The following is a 15,238-nucleotide window of genomic DNA, read 5'->3' as shown; positions in this document are numbered from 1 at the left end:
CATCTTTGTTCGGTGACATATTTTTCAAATGTCGGACTAACCACCTGTCACCCACACACTCATTGTAAGCGCAGTGTGCTATAGAGGTTAACGAGCGGACTTCTGACTCAAAGGTTAAGCGTTTGATTCCTAGTTTGAGGTGCTGCTGTTGTACCCTTGAGTAATGAAGTCTAACCTGAACAGTTTTTGCAAAATATCCAGCTGTTCGGGTAATATGTATAAATACAATATGTGTAAGTCACGCTAACACACATTGTGTTACACATGCTGGAAAAGTGTCTGCTAAATGCCAAAATGTATTTGTATGTGTGCATTTAAAAATTACTTAAACCAAAGCAGTCATGTCAGTCCAATTCCTGAAGCATGTCTGAGGGCACAGGCCCCCTCCTTTGCCCCTGGGCTTACCAGCTCCATCAGAACTGGGGAGGGAAGCAAACAAGGTTCAATCCGACAAGTGGTGAATTGGGTGGTTGGATAACTTTAATCTGAAATGAAATTGGGAAAACCTGCTGGCAGACACTTTGGCCCTTCAGGCACTACGGAAAACCTGCCGTGCAACTGTGCTGCAGGTCATACTGACAATGGAGTCAGCTGAGAGTTTTATATCAATAAATATATATATATTTCATGTAGATAGACACAAATCTGTGAACTGTACTCAGTAGGCCTATGTTACTTTGTGAATAGTTTAAAATAATGTAATTAAAGGGTGTACATTTTTTAATGAATACAAATTAGTCCTTTTATTCTTTATTCTTTCGAAAAGATTTTTTCCTCAAATGCTCATAACAATGGCTCAGCCAGGGGAACTGGACCTTTCACTCGATCTGAGTCGAGCAAAGGTAAGAAAAAGGAAAAAAAATCAGAAATTCTAGTGACACTTCCATTCGTGAATAACATAGGACTTATCTAAATTACTCAAAATCAGGAAAAACTCAAAAAGACTACACTGTAGGAAAATGTAAACATAAAAAATGAAGGCGTTTCTGTGCAGTTGTCATGCATAGCTCAATGTCCTGAGTAACTTCCATTGCTGATGCACTGGATTGACAAGCAGAGGCAATATGAGCAGGTCCCCTTTCCTCTGTCATGTATTAATGAGCAGGAATAGTTCAGACTGTCAGGAAGTGAAAACTGAACTGAAAGAGAAGTCTTTGTGCTATGACCGTTCTGTGAGGTCCTGCAGGCTTGTTGTGTTGTGTCAACACTGCCTGCTCCTCACGTTGTTCTGGTTGGACAGCATTCTTCTTGTGCTATCATCTCTTTTGAAGAAATGTGTCATTTGTGGTGTTGTGTTGGCAGCACTTTCAGGTTGTAAAACACCCAGACACATCAAAAATAAATCACAAATAGCCAATTTGGATAACTTAGAGAAATGTTGTATGTGAATAGCTTTCATCTGAGAAGGATTTTCGTAATAAGATCACTAACTTCTGTCAGGGATGGTCTGGTTTCAGAGTGATATTTAAAAATCAACAGCCAGCTAACTACAAAAAGAAGTTAATGGCAGCAACTGGCAACCACCTTAAATTGGCTGCTGTTTTACACTCAAGCAAATGATTGAACTTTTTAAAACTTCAAAAGAAAATATTTGATAATATTAACCAATATTCAGAACAAAATACTACTTCAATGAAATTACACTTCATGGCAAGTACCATTTTGTCGAAATGTATATAAACGCAATAAAATTGGGATCACACAGAAGTTTAGGTAGTCTATGCTGATTTTTTATTACACATTATTAACGATATAATGGCAGATCTCACAGCTCTACCTTATGATACAGCACAGGAATAGGGAACATAGCAAACACTGTGCAGCGTTACCTTTGAGACATCAAAAGCATGACCCTCTAAACGGCTAAAAATCAAGTTACACAAAGCAGCCTCAAACTGACTAAGAACCCCTCCATATGAAGTTGACAAACTGCAGCAGGGGCCAACCTTAAAATAATGAGACACTGAAGCTGAATTAGCCACAGCTTTCATCAAGTCATGGGGTGACTTTTTGCCTGATTCCATTTTGTAGAACAGTACGTTTTTGACATTGAAAATATTTGAGGGGTCGATAGAAAAAGGCGTATATGTAAAGATTAGGTACAATTATAATGAACTGCCTGCAATGAACAACTATATTGTACCAAGGTAATAAAGCAAAAAACTAAACTGTATAGCAACAAAACAAAAATATCTGAACCAAAATTACCACAATAAATATACCTTCCACTGCATTCAAAATGTATAAATGTGATGTACTTAGTTGTAAATGTAAATTGGCAGAAGTAATTTTCTTCTGCCATTGTCATAACAGTTGAGATTAACATAACCTTAGATTGTCCGTAGCTTAGCAATGCTACAGCAATTTATGCAGAAGCAACATCCTAGCGTTCCATAGCATTTACTTGGAAAACTGTACCAACATCTTGTAAAACTACAAGAAATAAACAGAATGATTCATTTATAGAATCGCAGAAATAAAAACAACTGACAAAATTTCCCTTTTTAATCTTTAAAGTTCTATTCAGTTCAGTAATTTTAGTGCAAACCATGTAAGTTACTGTACATTTACTGGATTTTGAGGTGTAACATGATGTAACAATGAACAATGTCAGGAAATTACACAAAACAAAAAAGCCAAAAAAACAAAACAAAAAAAGTACAATTTTAAAGAAATTAGTGTATCAACATAAATGTGCAAAATTATCAACAAATATAAATAAATGGCAGTCATTATCAACATGCTGTTAAAGATTTAGGGAGGGAATATTTACAATGGCAATGTCACGGATGGAAAACAACCCCAGGCTTTGAACCAAAGCCTGCTAAACAAAATAATTCATAGAATAGCTGTACCAAAAAACAGGAACAAAAAAAAAAAAAAAGGCTTTCATTTTTACAATAACCAGAGCCCTTCTTGACCTTCAATGAATATAAAGACCTTAAAAGGAGTGTGACATTTTTTAGATATTCCGAGACCTGAACACATTCAGACTTCAGTAAAACTTCAAACATAACGTGGGACAGACCAGCAGCTCAAATCTTTCAGTAAGAAAACTGAAAAACGCAGGAGAAGAATCCGTTTTGACATCCTAAAAAGTGCTTTCACACTGGCCAGTCATTTGAGCTTAGACTGTGGTTTCTGCAGCTTGCAAGGAAGTGGAGTGGAGAGGAGGTGTTTACATTATAATTCCAGAAAACTGCTAACGCATTATGAGCAGGAGGTGCAGGTAGCAGACATCTTGCATTTCAGATCCAAAAAAACAAAACAATTCTGAACATAATATAGATACTGAACACATTCTTGTGGTTTTACCAGTACCTATATACTAATGTTAAAATAACATTTGATTATGATAAAATAGGTCAAAAGCTGTTCTACACTGAATGGAAATCCTGTGGCATTTTAAAATGCACGGTAATGAAGAAGCATGTGATGATTTCTGATATTTGGCACCAGCTATGAGGGGCTGCAGAGTGACTTTGCAGCATTATGCGTAGCCTCAGTCATACAGAACGGCACACACAGACCATTTCAGAGAAATACACACAGTCATTGTGGGTGCAGAAGTATTTTTACATTGCTTGGCAGGGAGATGACTATTGACGCTGGCAAACATTGTAGCATTTCAACGGACGTGAAACAGGGCACGTTTTTCTCGCCTTGTTTCACACCCAGGTTATATCCTCAGAAGGTGATAACTTCAGTTCCAATGGAATAAGTGAAAACACTGTAGACTTCCACGCCAGTGTGCACACAAAATGTACACTTTCTTTGGGTTTTCTAACTGCAGTCCTGGAGAGCCGCAATGTCGACAGCTTCTCTGGTTTCCTTTCATTATCCAGTTTAAACTTTGGATACCAGACCTTGGCCGGGTGCAGGCACTCTGTCATGGACTGTTTTGCAAACAATTACTTAAATTAAGCACTCAAGTCATTATGACCTTCCAGGACTAGAGTTCGATATTTTCCCATGAATTTCATTACACTTCATTCTATACATTAGAATCAATGTCAAGGTCTGTTTAGAAGGACATCCCAGATGATGGTTAAAAGTATAAATATTTCACAGAAAAGAATTCTAGCTTTCTTTTTTAAAGAGATTATCTGCAACACGTACACTGGGCATAAGTACAATACCAAGTAATTCCCATAATTCAGATAGGTACTTAACAGAATTGCTGTAGGTATTTATTTTTTGTTTAAATTTGGCATCTCCAATCCTACCCGAACTTGGGAGTGTCCAATTGGTAAAATAAGTACAAGGATATACACCCCCTGCTGCTGGCTCAGGAGAGTGCAGAATTGAGGGTGGTGCCAGCAAACGCCTTCTTTTCCTGTCACAGCCACAAGCTGTGCACAGGTAGAGTAGGGGTGGAGGAGGCCCAATCGTATGTGTGCGCAGACAACAAGCCACGGTGCAGGGAAACTTTGAGACCTAAGAGGGCTACACAGCTTATTTTTCTTCCAGTTTATCTCAAGATCCTTCAGACACAAAGCCGCAAGAATAATCTAGAATCTAGAAAGTAAGCGATTAACCTGCCCGTCCTTGCCTTAAACAATATCCAGTTCTAGAGACGTGTCAGACGCGTAGGAGGACGAAGCCCTGCTCAAACATCCATCAGCTCCCCTTACACTGATGTTCTTCTGCTTTGGCCCCATTAGTTAGCCTTTAATTCCAGTAAAATCCCCATGAATGGCACAGTTGTTTGTGTAGCTACAAAAAAATGCTGTTGTGACAGGCAGCAGATGGAGATGATGAGAGATAGGCCTCTGTTGGGCACAGCCTGGAGCTCATGGTCAAATTTTAGTACCAAAAAAACGAAAGTTCAGCGTGACAGACATGACAGCAACACTGCCTGGAGGTCGAGCAACCACCCCCCCCCCCCCCCACCTTCCCCCCTCCACCCCCCTACAGGGGCGACAGTCTGTCACTCTGACAGCAGGCTCCAGGGAGTGCAGCTACGGCCTATGAGAAGAGATGCTTTGTGGGTAACAGTAGTGTGGCACCATTCACATGCTCCTGGGTCTGGATTAAGGGGTCGGGAAGGAGGGAGAGGAGGGGGGTTCAGTTGAACATGATGGACTCGGGGTCCTGGTTCATCATCTGGGCCATGTGTCGCAGAACGTCCTTCTTGGTGATGATGCCCAGGAGACGCCTGCAGAAACGCAGCAACAATTACACATTTATAAACCACATATTTCAAAGATATTAAATATTATATAACTGGGGTATTTTCCAGGGTAAGTAAAATAAACTGGGCTATAACTTACTACTGTAAAGTGCATAATTATTTTGAGTTGTATTACTTTCTGTTGTTATACACACTCCAGTGAGCACTGGTTAATGTACAAAACAAGCTGTCCAATTTGTTAGCACAATGCATAGTACTGATATTGATATTGAGATTGATATTTGCACCATGTTCCGGTGTGTTCCACGGCTCTCACCCGCTGCGCGTCACCAGGCACTGCCGGAGACCCAGCTTGCGGAAGATGTCCACCACCGTCTCCATGGGCGTGTGGTCGGTGACGGTGAAGGGGCTGAGGTTCAGGATGCGGCGGAGCTTCAGGGGCTGGGGGTTGCTGGCGGGCAGCTGGGGCGCGTCCTCAGTGAAATACACCACCGAGTTACTCACCACCCCGTCCTGCTTCTGCCGAGCTGTCTCTGAGAGAGGCACAGGCCCAGAGACACAGGCTTAGAGAGTGTGTGTGTGTGTGTATGTGTGTGTGTGTGTGTGTGTGTGTGTTTGTCTGAGTGTGTGTGTGTGTGTATGTGTGAGTGTGTGAGAGTGTATGTGTGAGTGTGTGTGTGTGTGTGTGTGTGTTTGTCTGAGTGTGTGTGTGTGTGTGTGTATGTGTGAGTGTGTGAGAGTGTATGTGTGAGTGTGTGTGTATGTGTGAGTGTGTGAGAGTGTAGGTGTGAGTGTGTGTGTGTGTGTGTTTGTCTGAGTGTGTGTGTGAGTGTGTGTGTGTGTCTGTGCGCGTTGTGCTCAGTGAGTGTGCTCGTGTCTACGTGTGTACCAGTGTGTGTTTGTGCATGTGTATGTGTGCGAGAGAGTGTATGTGAGCGTGCAAGAGAGTGAGTTCTTGTACATGCGTGTGTGTATCAGACTCACTGATGGCCACGGTCAGGTCCCTGCGCTGCACGAAGCCGATGAGCCTCTCGGACTCGCGGGACACCACCACGGGGAAGCCGTTGTAGTCGGTGTCTTTGATGAGCGCCTCCACGTCCTCCACCGTGGTGCCCTCCTGCGTGAGCACGGCCAGCGGAGGCTCCCCGCGCCGCGGCCTCATCACGTCCGTGGCCAGCGTGCGGTGCGTGAACTCGTCCTTCACGTCCAGGAAGGGGTATCCGTTCAGCTGGATGTGCGCCTCGTAGATGCCCTCCTTCCCGAACGCGTCCGCCACCCACTTACTGGTGACCGCGGCCGCCATCAGGGGCACGATGTACTCCAGCCCGCCCGTCAGCTCGAACATGATGACCACCAACGACACGGTCATCCGCGTCACCCCGCCTGATGACATCACAGTTCATTTTTACTAAATGTTACCAACCGAAATCTTCAATCACATGAAAGAATCATTTTCCATTCAAATAGTCATGAAAATATCTCTATTTTAAATTTGGCCATAATCCAAAATAAGTGTTACCAACTCAACCTATTGGATTTGATTGATTGATTTTTTCTGTCAATCATTTTTCACTGTCAATCAACGATGTTGGAACATTAACATCTACAATAAATTAACCGAATTTCCCAATTCAAACGTTTCCATTTGCACCAGCTTTATATTTGCACTTCCATCCGCATATCCGCTAGATAACCTACTAGTAATATCATTATTAATTCAACAGAACTTTCTTCAGCCTGCCCAAACCTGTTCCCTGATATACCATCCTATAGGTTCTCTCTCCAACCCAAACAAAGCACACCTCATACAACCTCATCTTGTTTGAGTTGCTAAATAGTAGGATCAGGTGAGCCAAATTACAGTTTGTGAAAACCTACTGGACCAGAAATGCTTCAGGAACATGGTTGGCCAGGCCTGGTTTCAATTAACTGGCTGTATAATAACATACAGTGGGAGCAATAATTATTTGATCCCTTGCTGATTTTGTAGGTTTGCCCACTTACAAAGAATGGAACTGTGTAGAATTTTAATCATAGGTACATTTTAACATTGAGAGACAGAATATCACAAAATAATCCACAATAACAACATCATATAAATTTTATAACTAATCAGCAATAATTCTGGCTCCCACAGACCAGTTAGTTTTCCATTAAGAAGCACTCCTAATCTCAACTCATTACCCAAAACACCTGTCAACTCGTTACATCGTTATGTCGCTGTATAAAAGACACCTGTCCACACAATCAATCAGATTCCAACGTTTCCACCATGGGCAAGACAAAGGAGCTGTCTAAGGACATCAGGGACAAAATTGTAGACCTGCATAAGGCTGGGATGGGCTACAAGAAAATAAGCAAGCAGCTTGGTGAGAACTCCATCTGTTGGAGCAATTATTAGAAAATCCTGCTGTGCGCGCAAGGTTCCTCTGCTGAAGAAGGCACATGTACAGGCCCGTCTGAAGTTTGCCAAAGAACACCTGGATGATCCAGAGGAGGCTTGGGGGAAGGTGATGTGGTCAGATGAGACCAAAATAGAGCTATTTGGCATCAACTCGACTCGCCCTGTTTGGAGGAAGAGAAATGCTGAGTACAACCCCAAGAACACCATCCCCACTGTGAAGCATGGAGGTGGAAACCTTATGCCTTGGGGGTGTTTCTCAGCTAAGGGGACAGGATGACTTCACCGTATCGAGGGGAGGATGAATGGGGCCATGTACCAGGAAATTTTGGGCGACAACCTCCTTCCCTCAGTGAGAGCACTGAAAATGGGTCATGGATGGGTCTTCCAACATGACAATGACCCAAAACATACGGCCAAGGCAACAAAGGAGTCGCTCAAAAAGAAGCATATTAAGGTCCTGGAGTGGCCTAGCCAGAGACCTAAATCCCATCGAAAATCTGTGGAGGGAGCTGAAACTTCGAGTTGCCAAGCGACAGCCTCGGAACCTTAAGGATTTGGAGAGAAAAACTACAAGAAACGTCTGACCTCTGTGCTTGCCAACAAAGGTTTCTCCACCAAGTATTAAGTCCTATTGTTCTATGGATCAAATACTTATTTTATGTGAAAATATGATATTCAATTTATAAAATGTATATGATGTTGTTATTGTGGAATATTTTGTGATATTCTGTCTCTCAATGTAAAAATGTACCTATTATTAAAATTCTACACAGTTCCATTCTTTGTAAGTGGGCAAACCTTGAAAATCAGCAAGGGATCAAATAATTATTGCTCCCACTGTAAATCTGTCTGTGACAGAAATATCACCTTCGCATTGGGCTGAAAAGACCCAGGGAATGAGTATGGCTGTTCCAGGCTCTTACCCAAACAGGCGGCAGCCCCCACCATGGCGTACAGGCCCGGGGTGACGCAGTCTGCCCCTGGCCGGCACCAGTTCTTAAATATGATCCAGTCGTGGTGGTGATAGGCCATCTGCTCCACCGCAATGCCCACAATGCGCCCGGCTATCGCCCCCACCGCCATGCTGGGGATGAACAGCCCCGAGGGGATCTGGAGGAAGCACAGGATCACAGGATCTCAACAGAGCAGATATCACAGCGGATCTCAACAGAGCAGGAGATCCCAGAAGATCTGAACAGGGCAGAGATTACGGGGGGATCTGAACAGATCACAAGATCAAAGGGGATCTGGACAGGGTAGAGGTCACAGGAGATTTGACAGCACAGGAGATCTGAACAGAGCAGAGATTACAGGGGATCTGAACATGGCAGGAGATTCACTATTAGACAGTTTGTAACATTACATTAATGTAAACCGTTATTTAGCTCACACTTTTATCCAAAGCAAATTACAATTGATTAAACAAAGGAGCCCCCCCCCCCCCCCCCCCCCGGAGCAATATAGGGTTAAGGGCCTTGCTGAAGCGCCCAACAGCTGCACTGATCTTATTGTGGATACACTAGGGCTTGAACCACCAACCTTCCGGGTCCCAGTCAAGCACCTTAGCCCCTAGGCTATAGACCGCCCCATAGCCAACATAAAACTCCACCCCTTTTACCCACGATGCCCCGGCTGACCTTCATGCCAAAGGTGAAGATGGTGATGACGATCTTGAAGACGAGGGCGAGGGCCAGCTGCCACAGGGCGGTGTAGACCCCGGGCCCTGCCGGCCGGTCGGGGATGTCGTCCAGGGGCCGCGTCATGTTGGCGTCGTTGATGTAGTCGCAGAGCTGGGAGGACTCCAGGGCCCCGCAGTCGTTGAAGAGTTCGGAGATGAGCTCGCTGGTGCTGCGGCGCGTGTAGGGGTTGGGGAAGGCCAAGATGGCCGTGATGCCCGTCACCGCCATCACCTCCAGCACCGGGTAGCGGCCCAGGCGCGTGGTCTTCCTCCGCCGGCACCAGGCGATGTTGCCCCGGATGAAGAGGGTGCCCCACAGGCCCCCGAAAACCCCCAGCAGGATGAAGGGCACCAGCTCGGCCATGTACCACGGGGTGTGGTACTCCACGTAGAACAGCACCAGCCGGCTGTTGCCGAACGGGTTGATGGAGCGCAGAGTGAAAGCCGCCACCAGGGCGGCGAAGAAGGACCGCCACAGAGTCTTCAGCGGGAAGTAGTAGCTCACCTGCCAGAAAAGCGCACAGGGCACCACAATTCACCACCAGCATCACGCAAGCGCACAGTGATTACAGGGAATCAAACAATCCAATGGCCTGATCGAAGGGTTGCTTTCCAACACTTTACTAGGCATATCCGGATAATTATCCAGAACAGAAATCTCACTTAAGGTGTTGAAATACAGACAGAGAAGGCCCTACATCACTGGCAGTGACAGAGCAGCCGGGCGCAGTGACAGAGCAGCCAGGCGCAGTGACAGAGCAACCAAGTGCGTGCCCCAGTCCAAATAGCCTCACTGCTCCCCGATATGTCTCCTCTGAGAACAGCCCAACCCACCTGTTGGCACACAAGGCACAGAATGCATGACCGCCGCAGTGTGGGAACGCCCGTACCTCCTCCAAGCTGAAGAGGACCCCGCCGATCGGAGCCCCAAAGGCGACAGACACCCCTGCGGCCGCTGCAGCGGACAGCACCTGTCAATCACAGAGTCCCAGCCTCAGAATGATCTCAACCCGCAACCCGTTTCAGCATGGGAATCAGATGACCGTTGACCGTTATAGTGCATGCGCCAAATAAAACGGAAGGTAATGTAACATGAAACTGAAAAAACAGGCTTTCAACATGCAAATTTGATGACGTTGATAATAAGTGATTGTAAATATTATTACCACCTAACCAATCATTACGAAGTATATTCATCTCTGTCTAAAATCGAAATATCTTCACTGATAGTCACAGTTGGTCAATTGCAGTCAGTCATGCTCAGTTATATTCATGACCGGTCGTGGTTACAGTCACGGTCGTGGTTACAGTCACGGTCACGGTCACAGTCACAGTCACGGTCACAGTCACAGTCACAGTCACGGTCAGGCTGACCTCTCTGCGCTTGCCCTCGTTCTTGCTGTACTTGGAGAACAGGCTGCTGAAGAGGTTTCCACAGCAGCAGGCCACGTGCACCAGTGGGCCCTCCTTGCCCAGGCTGAGCCCAGAGGACACGGCCAGCACCAGGGTGACCGTCTTAATCAGCAGGGTCCACTTCCCCAGGTAGCCGCGGATGATGAAGCCACTCAGGATCGTCTTTATCTGCGAGAGGCAGGGGCAGAAACACAACTCCTGGGTCACCTGTTGAGCGATAGGGCCAATGGCTGGCACTGACGCTGGCAAAAAGCCTTCCAGTTCTCAGCTCCTTTAGCGTGGAATGAGCTCCAGAAAGAACAGGATTTACTGACATTTACAGGAGTATCACAGAATGATTTTAAAGCCAGGTTTAATGTTATGGAGGAACGTGAAATTTGTCATTGTTTTGACCCTTAATTAATTTATGAATTTATGTTAAATGTTGTAGTTTGGTTGTGTGTGCAATAGATTGCTACTTTCTTGGCCAGGGTCCCTTCTGAACAAGACATTTATAATCTAAATGAGACCAACCTGGTTAAATAAAGGATAAATAAAAATATATAAATAAAACAGTGGAGGAAACCCCATTCAAACAGCTGTATGCAGGGTGTGAAAATGTACAACCTCTCCTGTTTCTTAGCAAAAAGAAAATAACGTAAATATTTCCCGTTTCATGAAACAGTCACAGCATAGACACGCGCCTATTTCATGAGAAAATCATTGCACAGAAACACAGGCATATTGTATGGAGCATGAAGACACAGGCCATGTTTCAGTCCGAAAGGGAAGATGCTACACACTGCAGGAGCAGCTCTGATACCCACCTCAGGGATCCCCGAGCCACAGGCGTACGGAGCGAACACCCGCACCAGAGTCACCGCCAGGAAGGAGAAGAACAGCGCCCACATAACGTACAGGAAGTAGTTCAGCACATACGCGCCGCCACCCTTCAAAAAGACAAGACTTCATTAGAGGGCACACTCGACCTCAGAGGACACAAACAGCTATCTGACTTCCCCATGGGAGAGGACACAGGTCTTTCCCCCCCCGCAAACGGTCAGAAGACAATTGTGTGTTATTGCCTCGGGACAGCAATAACATAGTAGTGTTAACGCGCGTACTGCTAGCATAAATGTTGGTCTGATTCTCAAGAGAGCAGTTCACAGAATTCTGACGTATCCGACACACGCCCCCACTCGCTGTTCAACTCTGGCCCTTGCTGCACCCATAGTTTGCCCAAAGCAACACCTTCACCTTCAGCCTGCCTTTTCCCGAACCAAAGTGATTGAGGAAGGAGGTCCCAGAAGAGGGCTCATTTCTGTAACGGACACTGCTTTCACCAGGCTTTATAATGCACAGGCGAAAGCTTGGTCTGATACGCCCACTCCGACACGGGGCTTTACCAGCGCATGGCCAGTCATGAGCTCGGACCACTTCTGCCACTGCGGGCACTTGTCGCGGTCGTCGAAGGTGGTCTCGTTGGAGGTCCAGCAGCACTGCTCGTGGCTGTACCAGAACGCAGACAGGCAAACCCCCTCCTTCAGATCCGTCATCCAGTCCACCGCCAGGTCGATAACACCCGCCAACGTCCCTGCGTGCAGGGGAGACGAGCTCAAGTCCAACGAGGAAACAAAACCCAGGGAAAGAGTATGGTTGGGCATACACTACCAACTATTTATTAGCCAGGTCTTTCTGGGAAAATATTTAACAAATAGACTCTTTATGCTTTTTTTGTTTGAGTGTGTCAAATCCCCATGCAGTCAGTGGCATGTAGTACAGGGACATGTCTGTGCAGTACTGGTGTGGGCACAAGAGGTCAGATCTCTAACGTTACCTGACAGGAGACCAATCAGCAGCATCACCACCCATCCTGACCAAGCATCCAGCAGACTCTTAATGAACTCCCAGATTGACTCCTTACTCTTGCTGGTGATCTAAGCAGGCAGCAAGAAAACAAACACACTCAGTCTTCCAGGGGAGGACAGAGGGAAGCCACCTCAGACTGACACCTGGGTTCCAACTGGAATTCCACATCCAGATTCATAAACATTTTTGAAGAAAAAAAAAACATTCAAAAGGAAAGATAAGATGACAGGCTTATGGTCCACGTATAAATAGTGGATTGTGAGCAGCCTAAGTGGTCTGTATGGCTGCGTCCTTGTCATCGGACATTATGTTGTTATGACCTGTGTTAGCACAGCTGAGGACATTACTTCACATTACAATCACATGGCAGCCTGTAGAGTAGAGGAGAATGCTGTCTACTACACCAGATACATGCTGATGCACTGTCCAAAGCCTCCGGTGGCATTAATAAAGTATGGAATCAAGTCACAGTGTGCATATTTTTTTCTCTCTTCAGTATTGGAGAATGACATGGCTGAGTCTGGTGACTACCTTTCTGTGCCGGTCTGTGTCACGTGACTTCTCCCGAAGCCAATCAATGGTGTGGAAATCCTCGTATGTGCCCACATCTGGCATGGGCTCGTCCAGGAAGTCCATGAGGTTCCCAGACCCATTCATCTCCTCTGTGGGAGTCATACTGGTTTCCGCTGAAGGGAACGCAGGACGATTTTATTAAAAGCACAATCATGAAACCCAGAATGACACTTATACTTAGTGTCATACTAATAGCTAGACATATGAAGTAATATGGACATTTTTTTGCCCTTGAAACAAGACGTGCTTCTGCCAGGGAAACCTTCACAAGTCAGTAACAGTTTTGTTTTACTACTTACGTAAAAAAAAAATCTGACAACTTTGAAAGAAGCCGAAAGGATTAATTCATTCATTCATTATCCTAATCCGCTTATCCTGAACAGGGTCACAGGGGGGCTGGAGCCTATCCCAGCATGCATTGGGCAAAAGGCAGGAATACACCCTGGACAGGTCGCCAGTCCATCGCAGGGCACACACACCATTCACTCACACACTCATACCTATGGGCAATTTAGACTCTCCAATCAGCCTAACCTGCATGTCTTTGGACTGTGGAAGGAAACCGGAGTTCCTGGAGGAAACCCACGCGCACACAGGGAGAACATGCAAACTCTACACAGAGAGGCCCCGGTCGACCGGGATTCGAACCCAGGACCCCCTTGCTGTGAGGCGCCAGTGCTACCCAAGGATGTTTGAAATAATTATATTGAGCACCATCTCGATAGTAATCGATTGTCAATTGCCCAGCAGATAAGATCTCACCATTGCCATTTTGCATCTTCTATAAACACAAGACATACAGTATTTAGGCTACTTCATCTATACGTGCACCAGCGATGTTCTGCAGTGTTTTCCTACTGACTCCAGCGTAGATACTGAACAGTGTACCTCATACTGGACTGCAGGTTAAACCGGTTGACTACTGTCAATCCACCCAGACAATGAATCAGGGAAAATTAGCCCAACCAGCTAGGTTTACTGCAAGTTACAGTAGCGTCATGAAGAAGGATATGTTTTGCGTCCGTTCTAGCAACATGCTACATTTACATGTACAATCTCAATAACACTGTACACACCTGCCAATATATCAATGTGTTGTTATGAAATGCCGCTGTATCTTTCCAAACTAACGTTATGCGCATTGTTTCAGGATATTAGGTAACTGCATGGATTAAAACGTCAGGGACATTCACAGATTGTCTGACAGGTTGCTAGCAAAGGTTAGCAACATTCAGTAGGATTCAGCACTAAGCTCGCACCTTACCCGCATATGATTTTTATGCAAAACATAGCTAGCATCTGAATAAAGACAGCATTTTTACATTAAGTTGCATCAGTGTTGCAGCAAGCTCACATGACTGCATCAGTCCATTATTATAGCTAGCCAGTTTGCTTAGCTAGGTAATGTTAGCTAACTTGTAGCAATATGCAAACAATTTCTTACCTTCGGCAGCAATGATTCTCGGTATATTTATACTATTTTAAAAGAAATGTATTCCTTGATATCGCTTAACCGCCCAAAAAGCGCTCATTTTAGGTTGCTTTTGCAAAATGTATCAAAATCTTTAGAGAAGAAGGCGTCAGTGATTTCAATTCTGGTTGAGCGATTCCACAATGCACAGCTCTCCGCTGTCATGGCGTCTCGAATTTTTTCTCGCAGAAACCAGTTGGCATCAGTTACTGTGTCATGATGTCTCTCCCTGTAACGTAGTCTAAACATTTTTTTTTAAAAACATAGGAGAAACGTTATTGGTATAAGTTACAACAGTTGGTTTGGTAATCATCGTAATTATCGTTAGTAATAATAAATAGCCTACCAGTGAAATCCAAATGTTGCTGTTGGCAATAGCCAGAGGCGTCTAGGAGCTGAGCTTGCTTTCAGTGTCTATTAAAAAAGTGCATTATTTTAAAGTGAGCTACCTATACAAAATGAATGGTATCATGCTTTAATTATGGTTTGCATTAAAACTTCTGTGAAATAACACGGTTTTTGCTTTGCAGAAAGCTTTTGAAGTGGTATTCCTAATATGAATAGATTGCATTTACAGTTAATGGACTAAAAACAAACAATGAAACCGTGTCAAGTACACTATGTTAATGGTCTTCACAAAATCAGTGCTTTTCATAAAATGTGTATACAAGATTCATAAAAATCATTCCTTACTGAATTCTGACCTGGTTAGGGCCG

The 15,238-nt window shown here is 44.8% G+C and overlaps 1 protein-coding gene across 2 annotated transcripts; it reads right to left on the bottom strand.

The window, feature by feature from the left end:
- Positions 1–4,924: 4,924 nt before the first annotated feature.
- clcn4 (chloride channel, voltage-sensitive 4) lies at positions 4,925–14,912 on the bottom strand. 2 transcript variants are annotated; one of them, XM_061226463.1, is made up of 12 exons: positions 14,868–14,912; positions 13,009–13,163; positions 12,446–12,545; positions 12,015–12,202; positions 11,436–11,558; positions 10,591–10,797; positions 10,107–10,187; positions 9,176–9,721; positions 8,462–8,648; positions 6,119–6,517; positions 5,451–5,667; positions 4,925–5,158 (listed from the first exon to the last, which is right to left on the bottom strand). In XM_061226463.1, the coding sequence occupies exons 2-12, from the start codon at positions 13,150–13,152 to the stop codon at positions 5,068–5,070; spliced, it is 2,283 nt and encodes a 760-aa protein (XP_061082447.1). In that variant the 5' UTR covers positions 13,153–13,163; positions 14,868–14,912; the 3' UTR covers positions 4,925–5,067. The 2 variants fall into 2 exon arrangements, with proteins under 2 accessions (XP_061082447.1, XP_061082446.1); XM_061226462.1 differs by lacking the exon at positions 14,868–14,912 and adding an exon at positions 14,495–14,674.
- Positions 14,913–15,238: the final 326 nt, after the last annotated feature.

This window comes from Conger conger, chromosome 17, assembly GCF_963514075.1.
Source record: "Conger conger chromosome 17, fConCon1.1, whole genome shotgun sequence".
Classification (NCBI taxonomy): domain Eukaryota; kingdom Metazoa; phylum Chordata; class Actinopteri; order Anguilliformes; family Congridae; genus Conger; species Conger conger.
The sequence above is the reverse complement of the archived record's forward strand: the minus strand, read 5'-3'. Positions and strand labels throughout refer to the sequence as shown.